A 16,741-nucleotide genomic window follows, 5' to 3' on the forward strand; every position below is an offset into this window, starting at 1 on the left:
ACATGGTGAGACCCTGTGTCTGGAGAGTTTTTAAACTAAAAGTGCCCCATATGCTAGTTAAAATTTTCTGCAATGAGCCTGACACACCTATAAGTGATGTACACCTACAAGTTCAACTACTTGGGAGGCAGAAACAGAAGGGTCACAAGTTCAAGGCCAGCCTGTATTGCATGGCACAATCCCATCTCAAATGAACAAAATATCTGAAAAATGAAGAGACTACCATCAACTTAATGTATAATCAGTTAATGCTACATTTAAGATAGAGTGTACATAAGATACAATTATTCCTTTCCTTTCATTCTCTCAACATAAAAGTTTTTTTTAACTTTCATGGAGCAGGCCTTTGATCGGTTCTAAACACTGACTCTAAGTTGCTAGAGGAATTTTCATTACTATTGGCCTAACGCCGAAAGGAACAACAGTGAGCAGCTGTTGGAGGTGGCATTGGCATTGCACCACGCGCTGAAGGCAGCCAGTTCATGCAGTGAGCCTATGTGTGATGAAGGCTGGTCATCTGCAATATGTGAATTAAGAAAGACAATATATAGGCACGAAACATAAACTTACTATTTATAAAACAGAATATACTTTTGGGGGAAAATCTAAAACTTCAATGACAGTTTGCAGAGCCCTTGAAAGAGCCTGGTGATGAGCACACAAGCATTTTAAAGTCTGTCTCTCAGGAAGATCTTTCAGTTTATAAAGAAACATCCCTGTGCTTCCAAACCTAGCAAAAAGAAGAATGATTTTAAAAGCATACATACAAAGAAGATAATGTATAAACCATGAAGTAGTTTTTGTTTTGTTTTGTTTTGTTTTGCCAGAGCTGAGGATCGAACCCAGGGCCTTGGGCTTGCTAGGCAAGTACTCTACCACTGAGCTAAATCCCCAACTCCAAAGCAGTTTTTTAAACAGCTACATAAACTAAACTTTGTGAGGGGCAGTGGTGGAGTGCACCTTTAATCCCAGCACTCAGGAGGCAGAGGCAGATGGAGCTCTGAGTTCAAAGCCAGCCTGGTCTACAGAGCAAGTTCTCTGCCAAGTCTAGGCAGAGAAAATGTCTTAAAACAAACAAACAAACAAGCAACTCTGCTTTCAAAACCATCCCTAAAAGCATTGTTTTTGAGTACAGAAGTTTATAACATTTTATTTCCTTAATGCAAAAACTAAAACTAAAAAAAAAAAAAAAAATACCCTCCCCTAATAAGTTCCACTTCCAAATTTTTACTTAGTATATTATTCTTATGTATTTTTCCTTAGTTCCTCTGAAGTTCATCTATCTGGAGTTAGAAGCAAAATGATGGTTTTGTAATGAGGACAGGGAAGGTACATATAACCTGAGTATCCCCGGTGCCAATGACCTCAGAGTTTTATATTTCAGAAATCAGAACAGTACAAATTTGGGACATTTTATACTTCACTAGTTAAGCACTCCTAACTGAAACCCTGAAATGTGCTGCTCTAAGTTTCAGATTTGAGATGAAGAAAGATAAGCTTGTATTTGGAAGTCAAGTTAAGAGCCAATGAGATGGCTCCGTGGATAGAAGCACTGGCCATTCAAGCCTTCTGACTGGAGTTCAATTCCTGGAGCACACAAAAGGAGGAGGAAACACATCGTGGCACATTCACACACACACACACACACACACACACACACACACACACACAAATAACAAAGCCCTGGTGGGCGGGGTCCACAGGTAAAGGCAATTACCACCAAGCCTTACAACCCCAGAACCCACATGGTAGAAAGAGAGAACCAGCTCCTACAAGAGACCCCCACTATGGTGCCCCCACACATAAATAACTTCAAATGCATTTAAAATTAAAAGAATAAATAAATAAAATTTAGAAGTCAAGTTAACTGTGCTCTTCAATTATTCAAAAGCATAGCAAAACCACATTTGCAGTAAGGTAACAGAAATCAAGTTGAGATTTTTTTGAAACTGAGTAGAATCAATCACAAAATATCTATGCTAGGCCAAGCAAGTAAGAAAGGAAAAGGTGCCTCACAGCACAGCTGCAGGAGACAGGATGGACCATCTGCCAACACAGGCAGCAAAGCTACCTTATAAACACCAGGGAGTGAACACACCTAACTTCAACACGCACCAGAGTGTTCCTGTTAAGACATCCATAAGTCACAACCACTGGATCCCTGAGGGCTGTTTGACCAAATGCTGTGAGCTATGGCTAGCTTGGCGTGCTGTGGCGTGCTGTAGCTTGGCGTGCTGAACGTGTCCAAGAAGTAACAGATCAGCAACGACAAGCCTCCAATGCAGGGTGCTCCTGAGTCCTGTCCCCTTACAAACAGCTTCACATATCAGAGACAAGGTAACTGAACATGATTCAGTGAGAAAGAGAGCATGCTGGGCAAGCATGAGGACCTGAGTTCGGATCCCAGGACCCACGTAAAAAGCAGGGATGTGCATGAGTGTAATCCCGGCACAGAGTGTGCTGGGGCTTGCTGGCCCCCAGCCTAATTCGGGATAAGTGAGAACCAGTCTTAAGGGAAAAAGGCAGATAGAGCAGGATAGTCAATGTTTCTGTCTGGACTCCCCACATGCCTATAGAGGTGTGAGTGTGGTGTGTGTGTGTGTGTGTGTATGTCTGTGTGTGTGTGTGTGTGTCTGTGTCTGTGTGTGTGTCTGTGTGTGGGTGTGTGTCCACACAAGTGCATGCACACACTTATACACACAGCTGAAAAAATAAATAAGTGTAAAACAAAAACAAAATAAAAGCCTGCAGATAAACAGGAAAGCACAGCCCTGGCTGCCTTCCTGCTCCAGACTGCCACATTCCTTGAGGAAAGGTAGGCCACAGCCTCCAGCCACACAGGAAAGGAGCAGCCAGAGACACCCTGAAGGTAACTGTCTTATAATGGCTATCTGCTCTTGCCACTGCCCTTCACGTGGCTGCTCTGTGAGCAAGAAGCATGGTGTGGCAGAGAAACCACAAGTTTCCACCCACACACATCACAGTGGAAAACAGATGTCCAGCAATATACAGGAATCGTATAGGGTCTCAAACAAACAAACGTCAAGAGCTGTACTGACAAGCTCCATGGAGGACGTTGGGACAAAACCATAGGCTACCAGAAGAAACATCCCCGTTCGCTCTTAATCCAGCCAGCACACCGAACTTGACCTGAAAAAGAACTCAGAACATGGTCCCAGCACCATCTACAGGGGCTTGCAGAAACCACCAACCCAGCCTGCTACACGGCAAGCGCTCATCACCCCAGGTCTAGCCGAAAAGAAAAGAAAATGAAGAGGCCCCAACAACACTGGTACCGGCACTCTTCCCCACTAAGCAGTGCGTGATCTCAGCCAGCTACCTCACTCTTTGTATTATTACGTTTGTCTTCTTTCCTCATCTAGGAAAATGAGGGATGAGATAAGCCTTTAACACAGACTACATTTGAAGGTACTAGGACACGCATGTTGGGGGGCTTCATATACAGCTAATCACACAACTACTGCTTGTATGCAGGGTTTCACATGGCTCAAGACATCACTTCTTTGTAAGACTACTGTTATCCAAGAACTCCTGACTGAGAAGACTCCTATACCTTGAAGACTGGCTTTGACTGACATTTTGGTTTTAGGAAGAGGACTATCTATAGGAAGAAAGGCCAGACCTTAGCCCCCATCTCAGGACCTGTGCACAGGACAGCACACAGCCCGTATAGCCACCTATGCAAAAAGCCACAGGAAAGACAGTGACTAGAGAGCCAGGCCCAGGGCGGCCGTCACAACCACCTGGAAAACAGGAAAAGACAGCAGGATGTCAAGAGAACAGCATGCTGCTGAGGACTGGGGCACACCCCACCAGCCTGGAACTGCCAGGTCACAGAATCACAGGGCTGCTTCTGTCTCCAAAAGACACATTTCAGATAAGAAAGAGGTGGATCTGGATGGAGACAAAAATTTAGCAACAGAGCCATTTTGTTCAACTTAATCTGGATGCCAAGCTACCCAAGTATGGCCCCATTGTATCAAATGTGATTATTAAAAGCTAAAAACCAGCTGATATCTCAAGGAGACAAGGCATCATGTGACATCTGGCTCATGACCTCAGTCACTTGACAGTAGTCCTCTGTCCCGGACACTCCTGACCCTTCCCAGTGGGCAGGGCTAGGCAGCTGTTACTGACCTATGTGGGTGTGGGCCGTGAGGCCCGCAAGCGCAGTGGCAGTGGCGATACTAGGAGCAGCGGCAGGTCTCCCTCCCGGGTGGGATGAGGTGGAGGATGCAGAGGATGAAGTGGACGAGCCCTGCATGACCCTGTCGAGCCAGGGCTCGATGCTGGAATGGCTCTGGAGCAGAGCGGAGGTGAGTCGCCCAGGTCGCCGTAAAGAGCCCTCATCTTCTGAGGCAGATGACGTGTCTGTGATTAAAATAACGATGACAAGCATGATGTAGAGATGGGTCAGGAGAGGAAGAGGGCCTCTCACTCATCTCCAGGCCTGAAGCACAGTTCTACCCTGCATGACAAGTGGGCACTGTCTAAGTTGGAAGCTCCATTCCAGCCTCACTCTCCCCCATTGCAAAACCTGTTCCCTCTCAGAAAGCCCGCCAAGCAGCAGCTCCCCACCCGAGGCTCCTCAAGACTGCACCTACAGCATATTTAGGCTCCAGTCCATAGACCTGCCATGTGATTTCTCCTCTTTCCCCCCGAGATCACCCAGGAATGCTTTGCTCAGATTAAACCTGGTCCTTTACTTTTAATTCGGCTCGATTTGGCTTATTGCATCAGCGAGAATCTACTACCAGGGGTCCAAAAATACTTATCAGGCACCTCAAAGGTCACCTTCAGTAGGGCACATAAGAAGTTCTATTTTTGAGAAGTGATCCCATGAGTGCTGAGGTCCCCACAGAGGCCTTGGCCACAGGTTATCACACACTAGGAGCGAAAATAGCTTTCTATCCCCTAACCCTAGGAAATCCCAACTGTGATGTGCTCTGTGAGTGTCCAGCCCTCACTATCTACACAGCCATCTACACAGCCTGACACCACATCCACACATCAGCACGGTGCAGCCCATCCCTCATCTCCTAGCCTGTGCGTGAATGCCCCAGCACTGCGGTTGTTATGGGAGACTACGGCCCTGGCTACATCTATGTTCATAGGGAAAACGGGAGAAGTAACTCTGGAAAGGATTCCTTCCTCAACATAATTGCCTCAACTCATAAAATTATTTGTGAACTAAGGTTCCATGAAGTCAGCATATGTGTATTTTATTACAGTTATTAAAACTTTTTTTAATTGTTGGATAGTGTCCACAGTGTTATTGTCAGAAACAGTAACGTAGCAATAACTTCTGAAGACTTCTTCCAACAATAGGCTTTTCTTAAAAGGGAAGAAGCACCTACCAAGCTACCAGGGTCACCCTGCAAATCTTGTACGATTCCAAACGCATCAAGCCTAAATGATTTTTTTGACTTAGAACTTGAGAGGCATCTGTGGCAATGCATGGATGAGGCCACCAGACATCAGCACCTCAGTCCAGCTTTACAGGATGTTAGAGAGAAACCTGTCTACAGGTTTTCATTTCCAGAGGTAACAATAAATGGTAAAATATACCCACACCCTCCAAAAAAGCATCTTAAATGGTCCTACTGGAGACATGGCCAGGAGGTCAGCAGCACATCAGACAAAGGGCATGGATCAGAGCAAGTTTAAAATTCAGTTCCAGAAGTTTGTACTCCACTAGGTGCCTGTTTGAGGTTCATCACTTTATTAACAGGTATAAATAGCATCTTAGTGTTTTAAAAAGTAAAATCCATACAAAAATCCTACTACAATATAAATATTCAATTGGATAAGAAAAATACCAAAGATAGGATAGATTCTTAGGTAAGGAATATGCACATATGTAAACATTTTTAATTTCTAAATTTTTCAAACCTAAATTACAGGTTATAAGAATATTCCAATTCAGTAAAATAAATATTAACCGCCAGGCCTCTGACACACTTATAAAAATCCATCCTGAAAACATTTATCAATACCTGGAGGAGTATAGGTTTCCACAGAGGAATGCACAAGGACAGACCGTCTTTTTGAAGGCATGGGCATCTTCCTCTCTTTGTATTTGGCCAAAGCTGCTTGCACGGCTTCTGTGTGGACATCTGCACAGGAACAACAATAGTAGTAGGTGTTTTACTACACAGGTAACAATCTACTTTTACATTTACTCTGAGCAGAAAAAAAAAAATGCTCTGCCTTCCCAGTCACCCCATACCTCAGATTCTCTCCACATATTGCTTTGCTTGAGGACTCAACTCTTGAACTTGATAAATACTTCCAGTTACAAAAAAATTACAAAATAAAAAGATGTGGACCCCCCAGAGATTCACTGGCCAGCCATCTTAGCTAATCAGTAGGTACACAAAACAAACAGAAAAATCAAGTGGACACATTTTGAAAATAGCAGCCAGGAAATCAATGTCAGCATCTCAGAATTTCAGTAAGTTCCCACTGGAGATGTTTCAATGTTTATGCGGCCTATGCAGTAATCAATTCATCTGTTATTTTTTAAAAAGATTTATTTATTTATTATGTATACAGAAGAGGGTGCCAGATCCCATTACAGATGGTTGTTAGCCACCATGTGGTTGCTGGGAATTGAACTCGGGACCTCTGGAAGAGCAGGCGGTGCTCTCAACCCCTGAGCCATCTCTCCAGCCCCTCATCTGTTATTTTAAAAAATTAAGTGTACTGTGATTATGGAAGATGGCCAACATCAACCTCTGGTCTCCACATGCATGCACACCTGAACACACACATGTACATGTTGGCACAGATGTATAGCTCAGTTGGTAGAATGCTTGCACGCACGTATGAATCCCTGGGTTCCAGCCCCAGTACCACATAAACTGGGCATTTTGGTACGTCACCATGTTCTTAGTCCCCAAGACAGAAATGAAAGGATCAGGAGTTAAAGGTCATACTCCATTACATAGTAAGTTCCAGGCCAGCTTGGGCTACGTGAGATTGAGAACTTGTCTCAAAATAATGGGGGGCGGGGAGCAAACTTATGACCACCAATCCTGACAACCTAAGTTTGATCCCTGGAACCTACAAAGTAGAAGAAAAACCACCTCCTACAAATTCTCGGACCTCTATGTGTGAACCATGACACACATGCACACACGCACACACACACACACTCACATACACACACACACACACACACACACACACACACACAGAATAAATAAATAAGCAGAATTGCTTTTAAAAGTAAAATAAAAAATTTAAATGTTTATTTAAAAAAACAATTGCCAAATAATGGGAAAATCTAAGTTAAAGGAAATTTAAAGTTACACCAGTTATACAGCAACTTCCATATACACAGGCATTACTGAGTCGTCCCAGAGCTCCTGCTGGAGAAGTAGATACAGACAGCAAGCATGCTGTCCTTGTAGGCAGGAAAGGAAGGGTTCTCTATAGACTAAAGAGACAGAGTCAGTGAAGGGCTTGCTTGCACTGCACGCACAAGGACCCGAGTTGGACCCCCAGAACTCACAGTTTAAAAATATCTAGGTGCAGGCCAAGTGATGGTGGCACATACCTTTAATGCCAGCATTCAGGAGGTAGAGCAAGGTGGATCTCTGGATCTAGAGAGCGAGATCCAGAACAGGCACCAAAACTACACAAAGCTGGTTCTGCTTTCTTGAACAATATGATGAAGTTAATTATCACTCAAGTTAAAAATAACTACTTTTTTTGTTGTTTTGTTTTGTTTTTCAAGACAGGATTTCTCTGTGTAGTTTTGGTGCCTGTCCTGGATCTCGCTTTGTAGACCAGGATGGCCTCAAACTCTCAGAAATCCGCCTGCCTCTGCCTCCACATGCTGGGATTAAAGGCGTGTGCACCATGCTCAGCTGAAAATGAACTAGTTCTCTGGTAGACATTCTAGCAAAGAAAAACCAACCAAAAGCCTCAGTAGCCAGAACAGAGTAGAGTCTTGCCTGCTGCAACCCCACCTCCTATGCCCGCACTTCCAGAGCTATGAACCTACCTGACCGGAAGCGCTCATCCCTTGAGTTGCCAGCCCGAGACTTCTGTGGTTTAGATGTGGCTGCAGTCACCAAGGGCCCAGGAGGAACTCTGTTCTCAGTTTGCAGACATGGGTCTACTCCTGAAACACAGTTTCATACCCTGTGTGAACAACTTTCTTTTCCAGTTATAAAAAGCCCCGTTTACAACAACGTGCATCCCTCTTCTGTGGCCAAACAGCACATGCTACACACCCCTGGGATTGGCTCTTACAGCACACAAGAGCCTCTCACTTGGGATTAAGTGCCATGAACATGGGCCAGGGCAATGTCCACATCCAGGCTACCTTCTCCCCATACCACTAGACCTAGTTCATAATCATAATGATGACTACACCCTCAGGGTGTCCTTGGCAACATGGCACCATCAGTTCAGGTCTGATGTGAGTTACAGATATGTAAGAACTAATTCCTGAATTTATGGCTGCTCCGTAAATCTAAAATGACCTGTTCTGCTTGTGACTGTTATAGGCTAGAGTGTCATCAAATATTAACTGAGAAACAGCCCATCAACCATCACGAGGTGGCCCTTAAATACAAAGAAAAAGTTGAGAGGTAGAGAACAAAACACCAAGAACAGCACTGAACGACTTCAGACTCTTCAGAGGCCAGCAAACTGGTCTAGTCAGCAGCACCTCTGCTGGCTGTCTTCAAATCTGGGATGGACAGAGAACATGTCACCTATTCTCCACACATCCTCGGCTAGCCCCTGGCTCACAGTGACAGCATCCTGACCAGAGCCACCCCTAGGACACAAGACAGTGAGAAATAGCAGCGTACAAACAGCATGGCCACTGGACAAAGTCTCTGGTGTCATTCCAATCCTACTCTGCTAATATCTGCGAACAGCACAGCAAAACCTTTAGCTGAGACTCAGAATGAGCTTGATGTTGTCAGCCTTTGTTTGAAAATGCCTTATAAGACTAGCCAGCGGAGATTCCAGTCTCACTGGCTCCTCCAGTCTTGACCACACCCCCAGTACAAGCAGAGTCCATCCTGACTTCAACTGGGTCAGTGTCCCTCACAGGAACAGAGACAGAAGTGGCGCTACCTGACTTCTAAGGCTGGGTACACAAAGCAACACAACTCTCTCTACTTGACTCAACTATGCCTGTGAAGTCCAGTGTGCTGATCCCCACATCAAAAGAGCCAGGTGAGAAAACAGGAGAGGGAGGCAGGTGAGTGGGGCTTCCCAGCCCAAAAGCCAATGATGGGGCCTTCACAGGTCACCTACTCAAATACCAATTCAGACTCATTGCTTGACTTTGGCAGCATTCACAAGTACTAGTCTCTGAGCTGGTCCAAACTGCAGGTCTATGAGTACAATAGATTTGTGGTGCCGTCTAGCGTGGTTGGTTATATAGCACTGGAGAATGACAAGAGTGACTCCAGAGAGCTATGCTTAATTTGACAAAATATGAGCCCACAAACACACACACACACACACACACACACACACACACACACACACACACACACTACATGCATACATACACATATACAGATATATGACAGTACTGAACAGTGGCCCTACTGGGCTGAAGAACTACTTAAAGTTTCACTGAAGAACATGTAGTATTGGGTATTGAGGATTACGAAGTGGTACATTGCACAATATATTCCAAAACATGGGTGCCTTTTTCATTTAGATAGATAAAATATTCAACAAAGACAAAAAAACTGATCTGAAATTACTGAATGAAAGGGTTTCTGTTTGTTTGTTTGGTTGGTTGGTTGGTTGGTTTTGTTGTTGTTGTTGTTGTTGTTTTGTTTTGTTTTGTTTTTCGAGACAGGGTTTCTCTGTGCAACAGCCCTGGCTGTTCTGGAACTCACTCTGTAGACCAGGCTGACTTCGAACTCAGAGAGATCCACCTGTCTCTGACTCTTGAGTGCTGGGATTAAAGGCATATACCACCATGCCTAGTTTGCTGTTGTTGTTGTTGTTGTTTTGGAGACAGGGTTTCATTGTGCATCCCTAGCCAGTCTGGAACTTGCTATGTATACCAGGCTGGTCTTGAACTTTCAAAGGTCCACCTGCCTCTGCCTCCTAAGTAGTTAAGACTAAAGACCTTAGGCACTATACCAGCCTTAAGTTTGTTTTGTTTTGTTTTAAATTATGTATAGGTGGTGGTGGTGGTGGTGGTGGTGGTGGTGGTGGTGGTGGTGGTGGTGCATGTGACTGCAGGTGCCCATGAAGGCCAGAAGAGGGCGTCAGATCTCCCTGGAGCTGCAGTTACAGGTGGTTCTGGAACAGAGCTCTAGTCCTCTGCAACAGAAGGACACACTCATATTTGCTGAGCCGTCTCTCCAGCCCTAACATGATACACTTTTAATTTTAGCAGGTATCAAGAGATAACTTTCCAGTAAGGTTACAGTGATTCACACTCCCACAAGCAACATATCTAAGTGCTATATCCTCACACATTTCTCAGCACTGAGTTAGAGAAAGCTTAAGAATTCTTCAAACCTAAGAGGATAGTTCACTTTAATTTGCATTTCCATATCTACTAGTAAAGTTGAACATAATTTAGTGTTTATTACCCACTTACGTTTCTTATTCTTTGAATTTCTTTCTTCCACTTAAGAAATTTATGTTTTTTCATATGTTTGGATATTGGTTATTTCTTCTAAATATATTTTGTGATCCCAATATAGGTTCTGTATTTTTCTTGCTAAGTGTATTAGTAATTATTTTACAATGTACTTTCAGAGATCCTCAGCCAGGCCCCAGGTGGAACTCCAGGTGTCCAACTGTCGAGAAAGAGGAGGGACTGTAAAAGCGTGAATTGTTGAGACCAAGATTGGAAAAAGCACAGGGACAAATAGCCAAACGAATGGAAGTACATGAATTATGAACCAAAGGCTGTGGAGCCCCCATGGGATCAGGCCCTCTGGATAAGTGAGACAATTGAATAGCTTGAACTGTTTGGGAGGCATCCAGGCATTGGGACCCAGACCTGTCTTTAGTGCATGAGCTGGCTGTTTGGAACCTTGGGCTTACACAGGGACACTTTGCTCAGCCTGGAAGGAGGGGACTGGACCTGCCTGTACAGAATCCACTAGGTTGAATTGAATCCCCAGGGGAGTCTTGGCCCTGGAGGAGATGGGAATGGAGGGAAGGGGATGGGGGGAAGGTGGGGCAGGGGCAGGAGGGGGGAGGACAGGGGGAACCCATGGCTGATGTGTAAAATTAAAACACAAATATAATAATAATAAAAAAGAAAAACAAACAAAAAAAGAATTTTTCATATTTCAAAATAGAACTATTGAAAAATAAAAGCTACATGTTCTCTAAAGTTACAATAGCAATAAAACCAAAATCTCTCACTAATTTCAATAGCTAAACAAGCAGCCTTCCAAGCACACATAATGTCACTATACACAAAGATAGGTGCCTTTTATCCTCTAGTATTTACCCTATTTTGTTTCCACACCTCATGATGTCAATCTAGAACTCTCTATACCTTTGCTAGGACTAGAAATGGATAAGATATGCAATTGTTCTGCTGAATGGTTGTTTGTGATTTTTCGAAAAATAAGCTTTCACAGTTTTCTTCAATCCCAATGTTAGTGGGGCTTTTGTTTGTTTGTTTGTTTGTTTGTTTTTGAGACAGGGTCTCTCTATTATGCAGATGTGGCTGTCCTGGGACTCACTATATATATATATATATATATATATATATATATATACATATACACACACACATATCAGATTGGCCTCAAACTCACAGAGCTCTGCCTCCTAAATGCTGGGATTAAAGGTGTGCACTCCCACACCCGCAATTTTAGTTTTTGAATGAACAAATACCAATACATAACCAGGGTCTTCAACATTCTTTTTCAGTTATTTATAAATATAGCAATACAGGTAGTATAAAGCACATGCAATTTCAGAAGCATTACATAGGGGGAAAAGTAGCCACTGCACAGTTTAAGAAATAAAGCATGGGGGTGGAGAGATGGCTCAGTGGTTACCAGCACTTGCTGTTCTTATAGAGGACTGGAGTTTAGTTTCCAGAACCCATGTGACATCTCACAAACCATCTCTAGCTCCAGTTCTAGGAGATCTGACACTCACTTCTGACCTCCATGGGCATGCATGTGGTGCACAGGCAGACACAATACATAAGCAAAACACACACATAAAAAAGTCAATCTTGTGAAGAATCAGCAGCAGTAATAATAGTAATATTTAATCATGGGCTAACAAGATGAACCAGCAAGTAAGAGTGCTTACTGTGCCATCTAAACAAGCTGAAATTGATCCTCAGAGCCCGTATAAAAGAGTCGGGTGTGGTGGCATACATCTGTAATGCCAGCACTCCTATGGAAAGATGGGAAGCAAAAAACGGGAAAATCATCTCGAAGCTCACTGGCTAGCTACTGGAGTACACAGCACAGCAGAAATGAGACCCTGCTTCAACAAAATGGAAGGAGAACAGCAACTCCCAGGAGTTTTCCTCTAACTAGCACATGCATACCATGCTTGACAACACTCAGAGTGTGCTCACGCTCTCGCTTGAGCTCGCGTTCTCTCTCTCTCTCTCTCTCTCTCTCTCTCTCTCTCTCTCTCTCTCTCTCTCTCTCTCTCAAGTTTAAAGAAAAAGAAATAAAGCTTTCAGGTAACTGAAGATCACATGTGGCCTACTCTATCCAATCTCACCTCTACCAGGAAATGGTATACTCCAATCTAGAAATTCTTTCTTTAGCAGCTTCATGAGGGCCTCTGGTATAGCTTTTGTGGTTTACTTATTTATTACTATCGTTTCTTCTTTCTTGGTCAGGGTCTCACTGTATGGCCCTGGCTAGCCTATAACACAATATGTAGACCAGGCTGGCCTCAAACTCACAGAGATCCACCTGCCTCTGCCTCCCCCGTGTCTGGTATGTTTTTAAAGCTCATGCTGGCCATATTGCTTTGTGACGTCCTTCCAAACGATCATCTCACTGCGGTTCATCACTGATGATGTCTAGATGCTCTAGCATCTCATGGTCTGGGTTCTGTTGAGCAAGGTTGGAGATCTTGGTAGTTTAGGGTCATAATGGTCATTCTTGTGTACCTACAGAACTGTGGCACCATGTGACACCACAGATGCATCCACACTGGCTTCAGTATGGATGTCAAGCTCTGATTAATCTGCACTTCTCTGATCATCTTGAGAGGTTATGGTTTATTATTATTATTATTATTATTATTATTATTATTATTATTATTATTATTACTGTTTACTGCCTATTGCCTCCTATGAAATGCCCACTCTAGTCTTCACCCATTTTTCTCATCTCATTAGGAAACTTGGGCTCTTGGTGGCCTAGGCTAGACTCCTGGTGCTCAGTTGTCCCCCAGGCCTCATGCTAGCCCCCTAGCCATGCAGATGGAGAGCATGTCTTCTCCTGCAGGAAGAGCCACTGGGCAGTGCTGTCTGGACATTCTGGGGCCATTTCTTATAACCATCCTCCTTCAGTCTGTAGTCTGACTTTGCAATCTCTTTATGGGATCTTTTGAATTTAAAAATAGAAGCTATGAAGTTTAATGTATCCCAACTTGTAAATCCTTTCTTTCATGGCTGCTGTTGTACTAGTGGCATATCTGGCAATTAAGAAACCCTTCCTATCTTGAGATGGCAACACTTCCCTGCAAGATCTCCCAAGGGCTCTCCAGTTTCTGCCTCTCACACTTGGGCCTAAAACACCTGAAGTTAACTTTGGTGTCTAATTTCATATATTTTACATAGGTACTGGCGCCTACGTCAGCACCCTAGCCACATGCCATCTCTCCTAAACCAAGTCTGTATATGTGTACGTGTGCATCTAAGCTGGCCTTTCTGTCCCAGTGGTCTAGCCACCTTCCCTTGCAAAGTAATCTATTCTTAGTGGTGACAGCCTTATAATAACTCAGTAACTCGCCAGACAACTCCTTCCATCACATTTTGGATCTCCTGACCTTTTGTACTTAAGACATTAATTTAAGAATTAGGTTGTGAAATTCCATTAAAATATTCAAAATAGCAGCTGGATGTGATGGCGCATGCCTAATCCCAGCACTTGGGAGAGGCAGGTGAATCTCTGTAAATTCAAGGCTAGCCTGGTCTACAAAGCGAGTTCCATGACAGCCAGTGCTGCTACCCAGAGAAACCCTGTCTCAATAAACCAAAAGAACAAACAAACAAAAAACAAAATCAAAATAATGAATATGCCAAATCTACAAATTAATGTGCAAAGAATTTAAAAAATTACAATTTGTGTCCTTATCTAGTGAAGAAATATTTCGGGCCACTCTGTGACCACGAAAATAGAGTAAGTTGCTGGGGCACACACCTTTAATCACAGAATCTCTGTGAGTTTGAGAACAGCCTGGTCTACATAGTGAGTTCCAGGACAGCCAGGGCTATTGCACAGAGAAACCCTGCCTTTAAAAAAAAGAAGAAGAAGTCCTATTTGGGAGTGAGGTCTGTATCAAGCCAAAGCTGTAAATTATAATCTATGCCCTTGGATTTTTTATTATCTAATAACAGACATATTATTCAGCCCTTAATAAAATACGAAACATATACCAATTTTTAAAATCCGAAAGCAGTGCTTATTTATTAGTAGTAGTTTGCAGCTCTGGGAATTGTAGCCGAGACCTACCACATACCAGGCAAGTGTTCCACCACCAAGCCACATCCCCGCCCACTAGAACCAATTTTCCCATCACGTTTTGGAGGACGGCGTATTTGTTGCTGAAACAAAGGAGGTGCCGGTCTTACCTTGAATGAGGGGGGTATAACGAGCCAGCAGCTTCGCCCTCTTCTTCTCGTACCCTTTCTGCGTGATGTCGCCTAGAACAGCAATGGGAAAGAGAGTTTCATTGCTTGTAAAGTTCCAGAGCTATTGTGTGTATGTGTAAGGGTGCATGTGTGTGTGTGTGTGTGTGTGTGTGTGTGTGTGTGTACATGCATGTACACATGGCGGCCAGGGGTCCACCTTAGGTGCCTCTAACCATTCACCTTGTTTTTCAGGACAGGCTCTGTCTCTCGGTAGCCTGGAACTAACCACGAAGGCTAGGCTGGCTGGCTGGCCGGTGAGCCCCAGGGACCCCAGGGGATGCTTTCTTCTCTGCCTCCCCAGCACTGGAATTTTAAGCATGTACTACACCTGTCTCTTTAATGTGTGTTCTAGGATCAAACTCAGTAACTCAGGCTTGTGCAACAAGCATTTTATCAATTAGAGTAACTCTCTAGCCAATTCTAAGATTTTTAATTTAAAAAAAAAAAAAAAGAAAAAAAGAATCCCGGTCTGGAGCAATGGTTTAATGAGTAGAATTCTTTCTGAACACTGACAAGAACTGGAATTTGGATCCCCAGAACCCACTCGCTGTAGTAGTGCACACCTGCGACCCCAGCATTCCTATGATGAGATGGGAGACGGGACAGTCCCTGGAAGCTCACAGGCTAGTCCGGTGTGTACAGCCGTAAGCAACAAGAGGCCCTGTCTCAAAGAAGAAATGTGGAAGCTGACTCACGGGACTGACTTCTGCCCTCTACACACACACTGTGCCCCACTCCCAGACAAAGACTTTTTGAGTTATACTATAAAAACTATACATTAATGCCTTTCAAGAGGGTCGCTAGATAAGTAAGCTGGGATGAACCCGTACCATGGAAGGTGGTAAAAGGACCAGACTACTGACATGTAGCGGCCAGGTAGATCTCATGTAAAAGCTGCTGAGCGAAGGAAGCCTGACTCAAAGGCTATGCACTATATATACATTATTCTCTATGACAACACACTAGAAAAGACAAAGCCAGAGAACCCAGCTAGACGGTAGGTGCCAGGAGACAGGGAGGGCACTGTCAGAGGGGACAAGGGATCCCGTGTAAGACTGGCATGACTTGACTCTAGCAGTAATTACACAACTGTACTCACCTGTCAAAAGCTTACAGAACACACACTGGGAAACAATCTTACTGTATGTACATAATACTTCAACTTTTTAAAAAAGGTGATCAACATCTCCTGGAAACTTGTCTGAGGAGACTCTGAGGCTGGAGAGATGTCTCAGCAGTTAAGAGTGCTTCCTGCTCTCTTCCAGAGGACCCTAGTCTGGTTCCCAGAAATCATGTTACACAGCTCAGAACTGCCTGTAACTCCTGCTCCGCGGGATGCAATACCCTCTTTTAGCCCCCACAGGCACACACATGTGGCCCACACTCATACAGATAAATACACATAGTTTTGTATTAAATCTTAACAAAAGGCAGACTCTGGGGTCACACCTCAATTCGGCAGAATCCACACTGTATGTACAAGACCCCTGGGTGATATCCACACGGGTTCAAGTGTCAGAACAACAGTTAAAGGGACCACAGCCCCAGCCCTCCCCAGCCAGAGTGCCTTGGATGAGGACTCAGGAAAGGCCTGCTGTCCCGACAAATTACCATAAAGACAGCCAAGCACAAGTGAAATGCATTTGGCAATGAAGTGGGAAACATCTTGGTCTTCATGTGCTACCTGGTTCCTACACAAAACAGGAGTGCCAACAGCGGATCTTCAGTGTTTTTATGAAGATTTTAGACCAGAAATGTAGACTGCAACAATTCTTCTTACTATATTTTAGTTTAAATGTATGTTAATACAGTTTTTACTATACCACTTGGGGGGTTTCTAAGCTCTCCTCCCTCATCTTCCAC

At 43.9% G+C, this 16,741-nt stretch overlaps 1 protein-coding gene across 4 annotated transcripts in view; it reads right to left on the reverse strand.

The window, feature by feature from the left end:
• Nucleotides 1-16,741, reverse strand: part of Dip2a (disco interacting protein 2 homolog A) — an 84,427-nt gene that overhangs the window by 50,183 nt on the left and 17,503 nt on the right. For 3 of the 4 annotated variants that reach the window (XM_036167980.1, XM_036167979.1, XM_036167982.1), the window contains exons 2-5: nucleotides 14,819-14,890; nucleotides 8,033-8,152; nucleotides 6,018-6,137; nucleotides 4,159-4,392 (exon numbers count right to left, since the gene is read on the reverse strand). In XM_036167980.1, the coding sequence (XP_036023873.1) occupies nucleotides 4,159-4,392; nucleotides 6,018-6,137; nucleotides 8,033-8,152; nucleotides 14,819-14,890 (546 nt within the window). The remainder of the gene's footprint in view (nucleotides 1-4,158; nucleotides 4,393-6,017; nucleotides 6,138-8,032; nucleotides 8,153-14,818; nucleotides 14,891-16,741) is intronic. The other variant, XM_036167981.1, reaches the window with a different exon arrangement.

The sequence above is a fragment of the Onychomys torridus genome, chromosome 18, assembly GCF_903995425.1.
Source record: "Onychomys torridus chromosome 18, mOncTor1.1, whole genome shotgun sequence".
Lineage (NCBI taxonomy): Eukaryota > Metazoa > Chordata > Mammalia > Rodentia > Cricetidae > Onychomys > Onychomys torridus.